At 40.2% G+C, this 18,682-nt stretch overlaps 1 protein-coding gene across 1 annotated transcript; it reads right to left on the bottom strand.

Annotated features, from left to right (window-relative positions):
• Nucleotides 1-207: 207 nt before the first annotated feature.
• LOC142741918 (uncharacterized) lies at nt 208-18,183 on the bottom strand. The gene is made up of 12 exons (XM_075851239.1): nt 18,180-18,183; nt 15,572-15,715; nt 14,220-14,363; nt 9,514-9,663; nt 9,208-9,351; nt 8,663-8,800; nt 6,017-6,166; nt 5,711-5,854; nt 5,166-5,303; nt 2,603-2,752; nt 2,303-2,446; nt 208-332 (listed from the first exon to the last, which is right to left on the bottom strand). The coding sequence occupies exons 1-12, from the start codon at nt 18,181-18,183 to the stop codon at nt 295-297; spliced, it is 1,488 nt and encodes a 495-aa protein (XP_075707354.1). The 3' UTR covers nt 208-294.
• Nucleotides 18,184-18,682: the final 499 nt, after the last annotated feature.

Here is an 18,682-nt window from a genome sequence, read left to right as displayed (position 1 = left end):
AATTAAAAACTCTCAAAATCTAAACATCGAAAGCTCTGTGTGCGATCCTTACAATATATCTACACAACATTGAGATGCATCCATAAACCCACAGGCTCCTAGGCGAATGTAATGAGATACATAATATTCTTCGCAGAGAATAGATCAATATATTTAATGCAAACTGTACAATATGGTTTACAGAGACCAATCTCAATTTTGGTTTTGAAAAAAAATTATAGTTTAGAAATATCCTTCAGTTTAAGAACAAAATCACATGGGGCAGAAGAAAGTCTTCTCACAGTGAATATCCCTTTAGTTTCCTTGCGATTTGAGACTGTTTTCCTCCGGGACTGAAATACAAAAAAGTGTCACAAATTGTGTACATTTTTGTTTTAAAAACTAAAGAAAAGATAAGTGAGGAGAAAACCAATCCTCTTAGCCAGGGCCGGCTCCAGCTTTATGTGGGCCCTTTGGCGACACAGACTTAGGGGGACTCTTCGCAGGGAACTCCCAACAGCAAAAAACTGGCAGAAAACAGCAGTTTGTGCCCCCATATAGAAGTTAGGCCCTGTTTATGTCCCAATATAGAAGTTAGGCCTAGAGTTTGTGCCCCCATATAAAAGTTATGTGTCCACATATATATATATATATATATATATAGTGCCCTCTGTAGATAGTGCCACAACTCCCCTGTAGATAGCGCTACACCCCCCTCCCAGTAGGAAGCAACATTGGGGCTCCCTCTAGGATTGGATCCCCAACCAGGGTGTTGCTGAGGCTCTGGCCGGGGAATCCTTTACTGGAGGAGCCCCTGACTTTACTGTCCATATATGGATAGTGACGTCAGGGGCTTCTCCAGGAGCCGAATCCCCGCCCAGAATGTTGGCAACACTCTAGGAGTGGGATCTCTGGCCAGAGTGTCGGTAACACTCTGGGAGGAATCCGCTCCTAGTCAGGGGCTCCCTCTAGGAGCAGAATCCCTAGCAAGAGCATCGGCAATGCTCTGGCCGGGGATTCCACTCTTGGAGGAGCCCCTGACGTCCCTGTCCATATGGACAGGAATGTCAGGAGCTCCCTCTAGGAGGGGAATCTCCAGCCAGAGCGTCGGCAACACTCTAGCCGGGGATTCCGCCCCTGGAGGAGCCATGAGGGCAGCATAAAGCACTTGTCTGGGTTCTGACGCGGGCCCTGCTCTTAGCCATAGGTTTATGACAGACTGTAGACTGGACTTTGTAAGGAAACTGGGTTCATATTTTTCCAGGGACGTGTGCTTGGGCAGAGGAGTGGCAAATGTGGTTTAACACCAAGAAATGTAAGGTTATGCAATTGGGATGGAAGAATGCATGTCAACAATACTTAGTAAATGAAAAAACACTGGGTAACACTGACATGGTACTTTAGTTGACAGTAAACTGAACTGCAGCAACCAGTGTCAGGCAGCTGCTGCAAAGGCAAATATGATCATGGAATGCATCAAAAGAGGCATAGATGTACATGACGAGAACATGGTTCTACTATTTTGTAAATGACTAGTAAGATTTCACATGGAATAGTGTGTATAGTTTTGGGCACCAGTATACAAGAACGACATAGTAGGGCTTTAGCGGGTTCAAAGGCAGGCAACTAAAGTAACATCTAAGGGGTTAACAAATAACTATGTATAAATACATCAAATGTCAATGCAGAGATCTCTCATTATGTATGTATAACCAGAACTGTAACTATAACATGGGGGCACCCAAGACGGTTCCTAAATCAACAGAGAAGAGGATTCTTTACTGTCAGAGCAGTAACACCATGGAACTCTCTGCCAGAGGAAGTGGTGAACACACTAAAGGAGTTCGAAAGAGGCCTGGATGTAATGATATTACAAGTTTTGGTTCCTTGACTACTGCAGATGGGTCGTTGATCCAGGGATTTATTCTGATTACCAGATTTGAAGTCGGGAAGGAATATTTTCCCTAAGATGAAGAAAATTGTCTTCTGTCTTATGAGGAAATTAGGAAAATATGGAAAAATACTCAGGTCTTGTCTACTCAGGTCCGATGCTGCTCACCGTCTGGCTTACCCTATACTAGTATTCACAATGAGCCAGGTGGAAATGATGACTGCCACCAAGACTCTGGACCATGTGCTGTGTATTACTGGAACTTTAGTGTAGTACTATGTGTAACATTCCTTTATGTATATGTTCTGGATTGTTGGAGAAGCATCAGCTCAGACTTTGTAGGAACTTTGGCTCTGAACCCTCACATTGCTTTATCTCTAACTTTTTCTTGGACTTGGATTTGAACCTCAAGAAGAAGTCAATATATCTTACTGTTTCCTTTAGGATAGAAGCACCACTTATTTCCCGGGACACTGGAATTAAAGCAGCATCCTCTGGAGTTACACTCTTTGTCACTTATTCCGGGGTAACCGCAGTCCTCTCTGTCCGAGGGGCTCACAGCGCACTGAGCCTTATCTGCAAAAAATAATTGAATCATTTAAAGTATACTCTACAAATCTGATAGTCTGGTATTGTTGGTGCCACCAAGGCAAGGTGCAGAATTATCGAACACGGCCGGACCACTGGAATTTACACCAGAGAGGCTTAGCCACCTAAATTTTTCGAAAATACCTTGTTCTTGAGAGAAGAAGCACCAGTTCACCCCGGGGATGCTGGAATCGAAGCAGCAGTTTCTCTTGGCACATTCTGAGGCGCTTATTCCTGGGTACCCACAATCCCTTCTCTTGTAGGGGAACACTCCGCATTCATACTGCTCATTTGCTGGTAAAATGGATTAAGAAAATCATAAAAATTCCTATACTATTAGACATGGTGGAAACAAGGATTGGGCAGGTAACAGGCTTATCTAGGAGGTCATGATGATAAGGGTCCAATTTTAATTACCTAAAAATACAAATGGCTAAATGATATGTGAATGTTACATGTGACCGGTGGAAAATGCAGCTCAACAATCAACAGATGACTTGCACTGACAAGAATGGGTGGCGAAAAAAGGGAAGGGAACGCTGTAAGGGACTGGGCACAGGCGGGGGTACATTTACAGGGGTCTAATGGGTCCAGACCCCTCCACAGATACTTTCTCAACTTTGTTTTAATGGGCTGTTAGAGCCTCCTGTATATAGAGATAGTCAGGAAATGAGACTTACGTTTTTCTGCCAAAAAATTGGCAAAAATAATTTGATGCCTGACAGATTATTTCCGCTATTTTCTTGTATTACATGAGCAGTGTATGGTGGTATTATATGAGCACTGTATGGTGGTTTTATATGAGCACTGTATGGTGGTATTATATGGGGACTGTAGGATGGTATTATATGAGCACTGTATGGTGATATATGAGCACTGTATGGCAGTATTATATGAGCACTGTATGGTGGTATTATATGAGGACTGTATACTGGTATTATATGAGCAGTGTATGGTGGCATTATATGAGGACTGTAGGATGGTATTATATGAGCACTGTATGGTGGTATTATATGAGGACTGTAGGATGGTATTATATGAGCACTGTATGGTGGTATTATATGAGCATTATATGGTGGTATTATATGAGGACTGTAGGATGGTATTATATGAGCACTATATGGGGGTATTATATGAGGACTGTATGGTGGTAATATATGACTACTGTATAGTGGTATTATCTGAGCACTGTAGGATGGTATTATATGAGCACTGTATGGTGGTATTATATGAGCACTGTATAGTGGTATTATATGAGAACTGTATGGCAGAACTATATGAGCACTGTTTGGTAGTATTATAGAAGCACTGTGTGACAGTATTATATGAGCGCAGTATGCCAGTATTATATAAGCCGTGTGTGACAATATTATAGAAGCACTGTATGTCAGTATTACATGGGCACTATAAGGAAGAATTATATAAGCACCGTATGGTAGTATTATATAAGCACTCTATGGTGGTATTATAGGAGCACTGTATAGTGACATTATAGGAGCACTGTATAGAAGTATAATATGAGCACGGTATGGTGGTATTATTTGAGCACTGTATGGTGGTATTATATGAGCACTCTATAGCAATATTATAAGACCACTGCATAGAAGTATAATAGGAGCACTGCATAATAGTATTATATGAGCACTGTATGATGGTATTATTTCAGTACTGTATGGCGGTATTCTAAGAGCACTGTACGGCAGTATTATAGAAGCAGTGTGTGACAGTATAATATGAGCACTGTATGGAAGAATTATATAAGCACTGTATGGTAGTATTAAATAAGCACTGTAAGTCGGTATTATAGTAGCACTGTATAGGGACATTATGGAAGCACTGTATGTCAGCATTATAGGATCACTGTATGGTAGTTTTATATGAGCACTGTATGGTAGTATTATATGAGCAGTGTGTGACTGTATAATATGAGCAGTGTGTGACAGTATTAGAGAACCACTGTATCGCAGTATTATATGCACTATATGGCGGTATTAATTAAGCACCATATGGTGGCATTATAGGAGCACTGTATAGCAGCATTACAAGAGCACTGTATGACAGTATTATAGGAGCACTGTATGGCAGTATTATAGGAGCACTGTATGACAGTATTATAGGAGCACTGTATGACAGTATTATAGGAGCACTGTATGGCAGTATTATGGGAGCACTGTATAGCAGCATTACAAGAGCACTGTATGACAGTATTATAGGAGCACTGTATGACAGTATTATAGGAGCACTGTATGACAGAATTATAGGAGCACTATATGGCAGTATTATATTAGCACTGTATGGCAGTATTATAGGAGCACTGTATGGCAGTATTATAGGAGCACTGTATGGCAGTATTATTAGGTCACTGTATGGCAGTATTATAGGAGCACTGTATGGCAGTATTATAGGAGCACTGTATGGCAGTATTATAGGAGCATTGTATGGCAGTATTATAGGAGCACTGTATGGCAGTATTATAGGAGCACTGTATGGCAGTATTATAGGAGCACTGTATGGCAGCATTATATGAGCTCTGTAAAGTAGAATTTGAGTCTGTCTGAGACTCAGCCTTTGCAAAATGATAATTTAACTATGTAACTAGCATTATTGCCATGTATTACATAAAATAAAAGATGCAATGTTTTCTTTATCTAAATCAGCTAGAATGGGAAGGGGTAAATTAGGGTTTCTAATAATCTCTTACTCTGACCTTTTGGATAGAAGCACCACTTTACTCCGGGAACACTTGAGTTGAAGCAGCATCCTCGGGAATTACAGTCCTCGTCACTGATTCCGGGGTAACCGCAGTCTGTCCTGTCCGAGGGGCTCACAGCGCACTGAGCCTTGTCTGCAGAAGATAGAACACTGTTACATTCGGACAATCCAGCATGTTAGGAACCCCAGGGGCCTGGATGTCTTTCTGGAGTGTAATGATATTACAAGTTTGAAGTCGGGAAATATTTTTTTCCCTAAGATACGGAAAATTGATTTCTGCCTTATGAGGCATGAAGAAAACGGTGTAAATATTTAACTGAGGAAAATACGGAAAAATACCGGGGTCTTATCTACTCTGTCCTCATGTCATGAACTTCAGATCCGATGCTCCTCACCGTCCAGCTTTCACTATACGGGATTGTTGGAGAAGCATCAGTTCAGACTTTGTAGGAACTTTGGGTCTGAGCCCTCACATTGCTTTATCTCTAACTTTTTCTTGGACTTGGATTTGAGCCTGAAGAAGAAGTCAATATATCTTACTGTTTCCTTTAGGATAGAAGCACCACTTATTTCCCGGGACACTGGAATTAAAGCAGCATCCTCTGGAGTTACACTCTTTGTCACTTATTCCGGGGTAACCGCAGTCCTCTCTGTCCGAGGGGCTCACAGCACACTGAGCCTTATCTGCAAAAAATAATTGAACATCTTTTAAAGTATATATACTCTACAATTCTGATAGTCCGGTATTGTTGGTGCCACCAAGGCAAGGTGCAGAATTATCGAACACGGCCGGACCACTGGAATTTACACTAGAGAGGCTTAGCCACCTAATTTTTTGGGAAATACCTTGTTCTCGAGAGAAGAAGCACCAGTTCACCCCGGGGATGCTGGAATCGAAGCAGCAGTTTCTCTTGGCACATTCTGAGGCGCTTATTCCTGGGTACCCACAATCCCTTCTCTTGTAGGGGAACACTCCGCATTCATACTGCTCATTTGCTGATAAAAATGGATTAAGAAAATCATCAAAATTCCCATCATTACTAATACTATTAGACGTGGTTGAAACAAGGATTGGGCAGGTAACAGGCTTATCTAGGAGGTCATGATGATAAGGGCCCAATTTTAATTTCATAAAAATACAAATGACTAAATGATATGTGAATGTTACATGTGACCGGTGGAAAATGCAGCTCAACAATCAACAGATGACTTGCACTGACAAGAATGGGTGGCGAAAAAAGGGAAGGGAACGCTGTAAGGGACTGGGCACAGGCGGGGGTACATTTACAGGGGTCTAATGGGTCCAGACCCCTCCACAGATACTTTCTCAACTTTGATTTAATGGGCTGTTAGAGCCTCCTGTATATAGAGATAGTCAGGAAATGAGACTTACGTTTTTCTGCCAAAAAATTGGCAAAAATAATTTGATGCCTGACAGATTATTTTTGCTATTTTCTTGTATTACATGAGCAGTGTATGGTGGTATTATATGAGCACTGTATGGTGGTTTTATATGAGCACTGTATGGTGGTATTATATGGGGACTGTAGGATGGTATTATATGAGCACTGTATGGTGATATATGAGCACTGTATGGCAGTATTATATGAGCACTGTATGGTGGTATTATATGAGGACTGTATACTGGTATTATATGAGCAGTGTATGGTGGCATTATATGAGGACTGTAGGATGGTATTATATGAGCACTGTATGGTGGTATTATATGAGGACTGTAGGATGGTATTATATGAGCACTGTATGGTGGTATTATATGAGCATTATATGGTGGTATTATATGAGGACTGTAGGATGGTATTATATGAGCACTATATGGTGGTATTATATGAGGACTGTATGGTGGTAATATATGACTACTGTATAGTGGTATTATCTGAGGACTGTAGGATGGTATTATATGAGCACTGTATGGTGGTATTATATGAGCACTGTATAGTGGTATTATATGAGAACTGTATGGCAGAACTATATGAGCACTGTTTGGTAGTATTATAGAAGCACTGTGTGACAGTATTATATGAGCGCAGTATGCCAGTATTATATAAGCAGTGTGTGACAATATTATAGAAGCACTGTATGTCAGTATTACATGGGCACTATAAGGAAGAATTATATAAGCACCGTATGGTAGTATTATATCAGCACTCTATGGCGGTATTATAGGAGCACTGTATAGTGACATTATAGGAGCACTGTATAGAAGTATAATATGAGCACGGTATGGTGGTATTATTTGAGCACTGTATGGCGGTATTATATGAGCACTCTATAGCAATATTATAAGACCACTGCATAGAAGTATAATAGGAGCACTGCATAATAGTATTATATGAGCACTGTATGATGGTATTATTTCAGCACTGTATGGCGGTATTCTAAGAGCACTGTGCGGCAGTATTATAGAAGCAGTGTGTGACAGTATAATATGAGCACTGTATGGAAGAATTATATAAGCACTGTATGGTAGTATTAAATAAGCACTGTAAGTCGGTATTATAGTAGCACTGTATAGGGACATTATGGAAGCACTGTATGTCAGCATTATAGGATCACTGTATGGTAGTTTTATATGAGCACTGTATGGTAGTATTATATGAGCAGTGTGTGACTGTATAATATGAGCAGTGTGTGACAGTATTAGAGAATCACTGTATCGCAGTATTATATGCACTATATGGCGGTATTAATTAAGCACCATATGGTGGCATTATAGGAGCACTGTATAGCAGCATTACAAGAGCACTGTATGACAGTATTATAGGAGCACTGTATGGCAGTATTATAGGAGCACTGTATGACAGTATTATAGGAGCACTGTATGACAGTATTATAGGAGCACTGTATGGCAGTATTATGGGAGCACTGTATAGCAGCATTACAAGAGCACTGTATGACAGTATTATAGGAGCACTGTATGACAGTGTTATAGGAGCACTGTATGACAGAATTATAGGAGCACTATATGGCAGTATTATATTAGCACTGTATGGCAGTATTATAGGAGCACTGTATGGCAGTATTATAGGAGCACTGTATGGCAGTATTATTAGGTCACTGTATGGCAGTATTATAGGAGCACTGTAGGGCAGTATTATAGGAGCACTGTATGGCAGTATTATATGAGCACTGTATGGCAGTATTATAGGAGCACTGTATGGCAGTATTATAGGAGCACTGTATGGCAGTATTATAGGAGCATTGTATGGCAGTATTATAGGAGCACTGTATGGCAGTATTATAGGAGCACTGTATGGCAGTATTATAGGAGCACTGTATGGCAGTATTATATGAGCTCTGTAAAGTAGAATTTGAGTCTGTCTGAGACTCAGCCTTTGCAAAATGATAATTTAACTATGTAACTAGCATTATTGCCATGTATTACATAAAATAAAAGATGCAATGTTTTCTTTATCTAAATCAGCTAGAATGGGAAGGGGTAAATTAGGGTTTCTAATAATCTCTTACTCTGACCTTTTGGATAGAAGCACCACTTTACTCCGGGAACACTTGAGTTGAAGCAGCATCCTCGGGAATTACAGTCCTCGTCACTGATTCCGGGGTAACCGCAGTCTGTCCTGTCCGAGGGGCTCACAGCGCACTGAGCCTTGTCTGCAGAAGATAGAACACTGTTACATTCGGACAATCCAGCATGTTAGGAACCCCAGGGGCCTGGATGTCTTTCTGGAGTGTAATGATATTACAAGTTTGAAGTCGGGAAATATTTTTTTCCCTAAGATACGGAAAATTGATTTCTGCCTTATGAGGCATGAAGAAAACGGTGTAAATATTTAACTGAGGAAAATACGGAAAAATACCGGGGTCTTATCTACTCTGTCCTCATGTCATGAACTTCAGATCCGATGCTCCTCACCGTCCAGCTTTCACTATACGGGATTGTTGGAGAAGCATCAGTTCAGACTTTGTAGGAACTTTGGGTCTGAGCCCTCACATTGCTTTATCTCTAACTTTTTCTTGGACTTGGATTTGAGCCTGAAGAAGAAGTCAATATATCTTACTGTTTCCTTTAGGATAGAAGCACCACTTATTTCCCGGGACACTGGAATTAAAGCAGCATCCTCTGGAGTTACACTCTTTGTCACTTATTCCGGGGTAACCGCAGTCCTCTCTGTCCGAGGGGCTCACAGCACACTGAGCCTTATCTGCAAAAAATAATTGAACATCTTTTAAAGTATATATACTCTACAATTCTGATAGTCCGGTATTGTTGGTGCCACCAAGGCAAGGTGCAGAATTATCGAACACGGCCGGACCACTGGAATTTACACTAGAGAGGCTTAGCCACCTAATTTTTTGGGAAATACCTTGTTCTCGAGAGAAGAAGCACCAGTTCACCCCGGGGATGCTGGAATCGAAGCAGCAGTTTCTCTTGGCACATTCTGAGGCGCTTATTCCTGGGTACCCACAATCCCTTCTCTTGTAGGGGAACACTCCGCATTCATACTGCTCATTTGCTGGTAAAATGGATTAAGAAAATCATAAAAATTCCTATACTATTAGACATGGTGGAAACAAGGATTGGGCAGGTAACAGGCTTATCTAGGAGGTCATGATGATAAGGGTCCAATTTTAATTACCTAAAAATACAAATGGCTAAATGATATGTGAATGTTACATGTGACCGGTGGAAAATGCAGCTCAACAATCAACAGATGACTTGCACTGACAAGAATGGGTGGCGAAAAAAGGGAAGGGAACGCTGTAAGGGACTGGGCACAGGCGGGGGTACATTTACAGGGGTCTAATGGGTCCAGACCCCTCCACAGATACTTTCTCAACTTTGATTTAATGGGCTGTTAGAGCCTCCTGTATATAGAGATAGTCAGGAAATGAGACTTACGTTTTTCTGCCAAAAAATTGGCAAAAATAATTTGATGCCTGACAGATTATTTCCGCTATTTTCTTGTATTACATGAGCAGTGTATGGTGGTATTATATGAGCACTGTATGGTGGTTTTATATGAGCACTGTATGGTGGTATTATATGGGGACTGTAGGATGGTATTATATGAGCACTGTATGGTGATATATGAGCACTGTATGGCAGTATTATATGAGCACTGTATGGTGGTATTATATGAGGACTGTATACTGGTGTTATATGAGCAGTGTATGGTGGCATTATATGAGGACTGTAGGATGGTATTATAGGAGCAGTGTATGGTGATATTATATGAGGACTGTAGGATGGTATTATATGAGCACTGTATGGTGGTATTATATGAGCATTATATGGTGGTATTATATGAGGACTGTAGGATGGTATTATATTAGCACTATATGGTGGTATTATATGAGGACTGTATGGTGGTATTATATGAGAACTGTATGGCAGAATTATATGAGCACTGTTTGGTAGTATTATAGAAGCACTGTGTGACAGTATTATATGAGCGCAGTATGCCAGTATTATATAAGCAGTGTGTGACAATATTATAGAAGCACTGTATGTCAGTATTACATGGGCACTATAAGGAAGAATTATATAAGCACCGTATGGTAGTATTATAGAAGCACTCTATGGCGGTATTATAGGAGCACTGTATAGTGACATTATAGGAGCACTGTATAGAAGTATAATATGAGCACGGTATGGTGGTATTGTTTGAGCACTGTATGGCGGTATTATATGAGCACTCTATAGCAATATTATAAGACCACTGCATAGAAGTATAATAGGAGCACTGCATAATAGTATTATATGAGCACTGTATGATGGTATTATTTCAGCACTGTATGGCGGTATTCTAAGAGCACTGTACGGCAGTATTATAGAAGCAGTGTGTGACAGTATAATATGAGCACTGTATGGAAGAATTATATAAGCACTGTATGGTAGTATTATATAAGCACTGTAAGTCGGTATTATAGTAGCACTGTATAGGGACATTATGGAAGCACTGTATGTCAGCTTTATAGGATCACTGTATGGTAGTTTTATATGACCACTGTATGGTAGTATTATATGAGCAGTGTGTGACTGTATAATATGAGCAGTGTGTGACAGTATTAGAGAATCACTGTATCTCAGTATTATATGCACTATATGGCGGTATTAATTAAGCACCATATGGTGGCATTATAGGAGCACTGTATAGCAGCATTACAAGAGCACTGTATGACAGTATTATAGGAGCACTGTATGGCAGTATTAAAGGAGCACTGTATGACAGTATTATAGGAGCACTGTATGGCAGTATTATGGGAGCACTGTATAGCAGCATTACACGAGCACTGTATGACAGTATTATAGGAGCACTGTATGACAGTATTATAGGAGCACTGTATGGCAGTATTATAGGAGCACTGTATGGCAGTATTATTAGGTCACTGTATGGCAGTATTATAGGAGCACTGTATGGCAGTATTATAGGAGCACTGTATGGCAGTATTATAGGAGCACTGTATGGCAGTATTATATGAGCACTGTATGGTAGTATTATAGGAGCACTGTATGGCAGTATTATAGGAGCACTGTATGGCAGTTTTATAGGAGCACTATATGGCAGTATTATAGGGGCACTGTATGGCAGTATTATAGGAGCACTGTATGGCAGTATTATAGGAGCACTGTATGGCAGTATTATCGGAGCACTGTATGGCAGTATTATAGGAGCACTGTATGGCAGTATTATAGGAGCACTGTATGGCAGTATTATAGGAGCACTGTATGGCAGTATTATAGGAGCACTGTATGACAGTATTATAGGAGCACTGTATGGCAGTATTATAGGAGCACTGTATGGCAATTTTATAGGAGCACTGTATGGCAGTATTATAGGGGCACTGTATGGCAGTATTATAGGAGCATTGTATGGCAATTTTATAGGAAAACCATATGGCAGTATTATAGGGGCACTGTATGGCAATTTTATAGGAGCACTATATGGCAGTATTATAGGGGCACTGTATGGCAGTTTTATAGGAGCACTATATGGCAGTATTATAGGGGCACTGTATGGCAGTATTATAGGAGCACTGTATGGCAGTATTATAGGGGCACTGTATGGCAGTTTTATAGGAGCACTGTATGGCAGTATTATAGGAGCACTGTATGGCAGTATTATATGAGCACTGTATGGTAGTATTATAGGAGCACTGTATGGCAGTATTATAGGAGCACTGTATGGCAGTTTTATAGGAGCACTATATGGCAGTGTTATAGGGGCACTGTATGGCAGTATTATAGGAGCACTGTATGGCAGTATTTTAGGGGCACTGCATGGCAGTTTTATAGGAGCACTATATGGCAGTATTATAGGGGCACTGTATGGCAGTTTTATAGGAGCACTATATGGCAGTATTATTGGGGCACTGTATGGCAGTATTATAGGAGCACTGTATGGCAGTATTATAGGAGCACTGTATGGCAGTATTATAGGAGCACTGTATGGCAGTATTATATGAGCACTGTATGGTAGTATTATAGGAGCACTGTATGGCAGTATTATAGGGGCACTGTATGGCAGTATTATAGGAGCATTGTATGGTAATTTTATAGGAAAACCATATGGCAGTATTATAGGGGCACTGTATGGCAATTTTATAGGAGCACTATATGGCAGTATTATAGGGGCACTGTATGGCAGTTTTATAGGAGCACTGTATGGCAGTATTATAGGAGCACTGTATGGCAATTTTATAGGAGCACTGTATGGCAGTATTATAGGGGCACTGTATAGCAGTATTATAGGAGCATTGTATGGCAATTTTATAGGAAAACCATATGGCAGTATTATAGGGGCACTGTATGGCAATTTTATAGGAGCACTATATGGCAGTATTATAGGGGCACTGTATGGCAGTTTTATAGGAGCACTATATGGCAGTATTATAGGGGCACTGTATGGCAGTATTATAGGAGCACTGTATGGCAGTATTATAGGGGCACTGTATGGCAGTTTTATAGGAGCACTATATGGCAGTATTATAGGGGCACTGTATGGCAGTTTTATAGGAGCACTATATGGCAGTATTATAGGAGCACTGTATGGCAGTATTATAGGAGCACTGTATGGCAGTATTATAGGAGCACTGTATGGCAGTATTATATGAGCACTGTATGGTAGTATTATAGGAGCACTGTATGGCAGTATTATAGGGGCACTGTATGGCAGTATTATAGGAGCATTGTATGGCAATTTTATAGGAAAACCATATGGCAGTATTATAGGGGCACTGTATGGCAATTTTATAGGAGCACTGTATGGCAGTATTATAGGAGCACTGTATGGCAGTATTATAGGAGCACTGTATGGCAGTATTATAGGAGCATTGTATGGCAGTATTATAGGGGCACTGTATGGCAGATTTATAGGAGCACTATATGGCAGTATTATAGGGGCACTGTATGGCAGTATTATAGGAGCACTGTATGGCAGTATTATAGGAGCACTGTATGGCAGTATTATAGGAGCACTGTATGGCAGTATTTTATGAGCACTGTATGGTAGTATTATAGGAGCACTGTATGGCAGTATTATAGGAGCACTGTATGGCAGTTTTATAGGAGCACTATATGGCAGTATTATAGGGGCACTGTATGGCAGTATTATAGGAGCACTGTATGGCAGTATTATAGGAGCACTGTATGGCAGTATTATAGGAGCACTGTATGGCAGTATTATAGGAGCACTGTATGGCAGTATTATATGAGCACTGTATGGTAGTATTATCGGAGCACTGTATGGCAGTATTATCGGAGCACTGTATGGCAGTATTATAGGAGCACTGTATGGCAGTATTATAGGAGCACTGTATGGTAGTATTATAGGAGCACTAAATGGCAGTATTATAGGAGCACTGTATGGCAGTTTTATAGGAGCACTGTATGGCAGTTTTATAGGAGCGCTATATGGCAGTATTATATGAGCACTGTATGGTAGTATTTTCGGAGCACTGTATTTAACAAGCATTATTGCCATTTATTACGTAAAATAAAAGATGCAATGTTTTCTTTATCTAAATCAGAATGGGAAGGGGAAAATTAGGGTTTTTAATAATCTCTTACTCTGACTTTTTGGATAGAAGCACCACTTTACTCCGGGAACACTTGAGTTGAAGCAGCATCCTCGGGAATAACACTCCTTGTCACTGATTCCGGGGTAACCGCAGTCTGTCCTGTCCGAGGGGCTCACAGCGCACTGAGCCTTGTCTGCAACACATATATTTTCCTGTAATTCATTCTGATGTATAATTGCAGGTTCTTTGTCTATGATCTTATAGTAATTACCTTGCGTCTTAGAATAGAAGCACAAGTTCACCCCGGGAATACTGGGATTATAGCAGCAATATCTCTTGGTGCATTCTGAGGAGCTAATCCCAAACTGCCGGGACCATCACTGATCCTGAGACTAAAGGGGCCACATTGCTGCTTTGTCCCCTTCAAAGTTTTTCCCTACGTTGTAGTTTCAAGGACTGCCGCCGTGCAGGGAAAAACAGTGAAGGTGCTGCAGCGCTAAAAAAAAGTGCCGCGGACCCTTAATTTACAGGATCAGTTGGGGTCCGGGCAGTTAGACCCCCAATAATCAGAAAATTATGTCATATCCTAATGATATTCCATCACTTTTTGTGGTGGAAATAACCCTTTAAAGCTTCCATTTGACTTCAATGAGAATACATGCCGTTAGTGCACACAACACATTTTTTTACACGAGTGTTATTAATTTACGCATCGTAAAAAAAAGTGTCACGTTAATTCGCCTTTTCTCGCACCAGATTTTCAATGGAAGGCTTTAAAAAACTGTGAAAAAAGAATGCTTGCAATTTTTAGCTTTTTTGCAAGCAGGCAAACGCGTGCAAAATACACAGGACATATTTTTAGTTCAGTATATTTTTAAGGTGCGTATAATTATGTACAGTATATAAAAAATCAGCAAAAAAAGGGCCAAAAAAGTGTTTTAAAAGCGTTGAGAGAAGTGTCAAAATCTTTGTGTTCATTAAAAACAACGTAAGCAAATGTGTGCGTTTCTTATGCAGATAACGTATGATATTTTTTATGCCTACAAATGACTCCGTGTGAACATACCCCAAAACTTTACACTACATCCCAATGTGTGGACTGACTAGTGATTTATGTGTAGGAAAAGCTTTGTCCTCATCATGCCCATCCAGGCTTGTTTTTAACTGCTGATGGTGGCAAAATTTTGGCAAAAAAAATACATATTTTTGACACGGCTTGTGCGGTAGAGGTGCCCCTTAGCTTGTACATAGGTTTATATGGGAAATACCAGTGATGACCTCATTGGGATTCCCTATTCTTCTGGCAGCCTCCAATAAACTGCAGGGTAGACAGACTTCATAGAGTAAGTTTTCAGATGGATATGACTTGCACTATGATCACTATCTTAATACATCTGATACCTGGGACATTTGGATAGAAGCACCACTTTACTCCGGGAACACTTGAGTTGAAGCAGCATCCTCGGGAATTACAGTCCTTGGCACTGATTCCGGGATAACCGCAGTCTCTTCTGTTCGAGGTGTTCACAACGCACTGAGCCTTGTCTGCAACACATATATTATCCTGTAGTTAGTATTGATTAGAGATGAGCGAATTTACCAAAATTAGTTTTAGTTCCGGTTCGGTTGAATCGGCCATCCAATCCGATAAGGTCTGAATAAACTCACCGCTAATCAAAAAGTGCCCCGTTTGCCCTGAAAAGTCGAGTCTGACTCTCTGATAACTTCTAGGACTATATCCAACCCCTTTCAAGCTCTTTGATGCCAAGCCAGCCAGCATAAGTAATGTCAACGTGACAGCAACATACAACACATGGGTAGAGGGAGGGATAACCCCAGTGCATTTTGGGAAGGAGATGTGAACCTTTTTCTAATCTGTATAATGGCGGCTGGCGCTCGCCAGCAGCCACGGTTTTGACAAAATTCATGCACGGCAAACCTCGAAAGTTTCAGAATTCGCAGAATCCAAATCTTTTGGGAAATGCGGACCGAATTCGATTTGTGTAGAATGGATTCGCTGATCTCCATTTCCGATGTATGATTGCGGGTTCTTTGTCTATGACTATGATGTTATAGAAATTACCTTGTGTCTGAGAATAGAAGCACCAGTTCACCCCGGGAATACTGGGATCATAGCAATGTACTACAATGTGATCTTGTATTATTACTTGAGATGGTTTTACGTAATACTGAATTCAATACTTAAATGGCAGATCCATCGAAAATGTTCCTCAGACGTGTTATGTAGACATATCAAGAGATACCATCGTGACATGAGGGGGGTCCATGTGTTTAGACCTTCACAGGTATAGCAGAACTATGCTCAAGTTTCTTTGACGCCCCTCTAAGATGACAGCCGATGCAACCCCCAAAGCCAATGCTTGCTATAGAACAGTAAGTATTGTGAGGGTCCAAGCTGTCAAACCACCACTCGTCTTGTTGTCACTTTATGATATTGTGTGTCAGAAGATAATTTTGAGTGGATTTCCTTCTTAAAGGGGTTCTCTTATTTCGAAAACCCATTTTCATATACCCTATTAGGGAATTCTGATTTAGGATATAATAGGTTCCTCAGTTTATGGTCAAAGTAGATAAGAGCTTCTCTTGCCCTGGAGGACCTGTCCTGTCCTGCATTACACAAACAACACATTGATATGAAAGGACACTATGTAATGCTTAATTTCTCCTGTGGTGGCGCTGCAGGGAAACTGAACGCTTACTGCCAGGTTTCCCCACAGATTACAGCTGATCGCTGGGGGTCTTAACAGGGGGAAACTTTGTGATCAGCTTATTGCAAAAGAACCCATCTAACTAATAGGAATTGTCCAAAGCAGAGAACCCCTTTTATGGGGAATGTCCAGTGGAAAGATAAAATCCCCTAGCAGCATTTCTTTTAAGGGAGAATATAGTTCCTCATGGAGGCACCATACAGCCTCACAAGGAGTACATACAGGACCTTATGTGCACTGCCGTATGGGGTACATACAGGGGTATAGTTATAGCAGGTGTAGAGGTAGCAGTAACACCCGGAACCTGAGAGGGCCCTAAGGTGAAATGCCACATAAGACACAATTATTATATATGGCACACATAACATACTTTATCCTATATTGCCACATAAGCACCATTATTATATATGGTACTTAGTAAGTGGGGATTCCACATTCGGGCCCAGAAGCGTCAAGGAATTGCCATGTACACTGGCCCTTATTTTTCCTCTACAGCTGCTATAGGTATTACTTTTACCTAATATCTCTTGTGAACTTATATGAAATACACACCCCCTTAATAATACAAGGGCTGTGGAGTCAGAGTTATGAAGTCCAGATCATTTTTGGGTGGAGTCGGAGTTTATAGAAAAATACCAGCTCCGACTTTAAAATTAAAATATTACATATTTTTACTATTAGATTAAATTATTAAATGCATAGCTTGTAGAATATTTACTTTCATAGGAATTTAGGAAGGTTTAGAAATTGTAATCTTATAAATATATGCTATGTTTTTAAGGCCCCTATTTATCAAGAGACAGTGCTAACTAGGATGTTCTAGCGATAGAAATCAGTCATGGGGATGAAGAGCCTAAATTTACTATTTTACTACAGTCAATTTGTGATTACTAATAAATATTATATAGCCTATAGGTGAGGTCAATTAACACAAGACTATTGGAAAAATACAAAATATTCTTTATTATAAACATGTATAAGACAAAGACAGGTTAAAAAATTAAAAATACAGTGCAATATGAAGGTGTCCTACAAAGCAGGAAGCATATGGGCATAACATAATTAGTAGGAGTAAATTTGGGCCACAAGAAAATGGTATCGCGGTACACGCTATGTTAGTGGTGGACAAAAAATCCCCAAGCATGTACTTAGATTATATAATAGGCATAAGGTGATCATTGTGAATAACAAAATATATGTATGAAATATAAATAGACCATGCTAGTGTAAGCATATACATTAGACCTATGCACGTGGCATGATAAATCAAAGCTGCTTACCCATATTATTGCTCCTGCACTGTAGAGACACCAGCGCGACGCGCGTTTCGGCCCAAATTTACTCCTACTAATCACGTTATGCCCATATGTTTCCTGCTTTGTAGGACACCTTCATATTGCACTGTATTTTTCATTTTTTTAACCTGTCTTTGTCTTATACATGTTTATAATAAAGAATATTTTGTATTTTTCCAATAATCTTGTGTTAATTGACCTCACCTATAAGGCTATATTCTTGCATATAAAAAAGGTCAATGCACCAAGTCTCTCACTTGGTTATATATTTAATCTTTTCTGACTATTAGTCAAAAAAGATTTCACTCCTGAAGGTACATATAGGTGTTATCTAAAAAATATTATACAGGAGCCATTTCTGAATAAGTCAGAGCTGGAGTCGGACAGTGGGAAAATAGAGGAGTCGGAGTTAGAGTGGAAAGTTCGGCTTACCGACTCAGCAGCCTTGATCTGCGCAACCGTGACTTTACGACTATAAAGTTTACCTT

This window comes from Rhinoderma darwinii, chromosome 2 (assembly GCF_050947455.1).
Source record: "Rhinoderma darwinii isolate aRhiDar2 chromosome 2, aRhiDar2.hap1, whole genome shotgun sequence".
Taxonomy (NCBI): Eukaryota; Metazoa; Chordata; class Amphibia; order Anura; family Rhinodermatidae; genus Rhinoderma; species Rhinoderma darwinii.
This window is presented reverse-complemented; position numbering and strand designations above follow the sequence as displayed.

Bases quoted from the DNA above. Each gene is read 5' to 3' on its own strand.
- LOC142741918 (XM_075851239.1), bottom strand. The intron at 9,352-9,513 runs GTATTTCCCAAA...TATTTTTTGCAG, and splicing joins CTTCTTCTCTCGAGAACAAG to ATAAGGCTCAGTGTGCTGTG. The intron at 2,447-2,602 runs GTATTTTCGAAA...TATTTTTTGCAG, and splicing joins CTTCTTCTCTCAAGAACAAG to ATAAGGCTCAGTGCGCTGTG.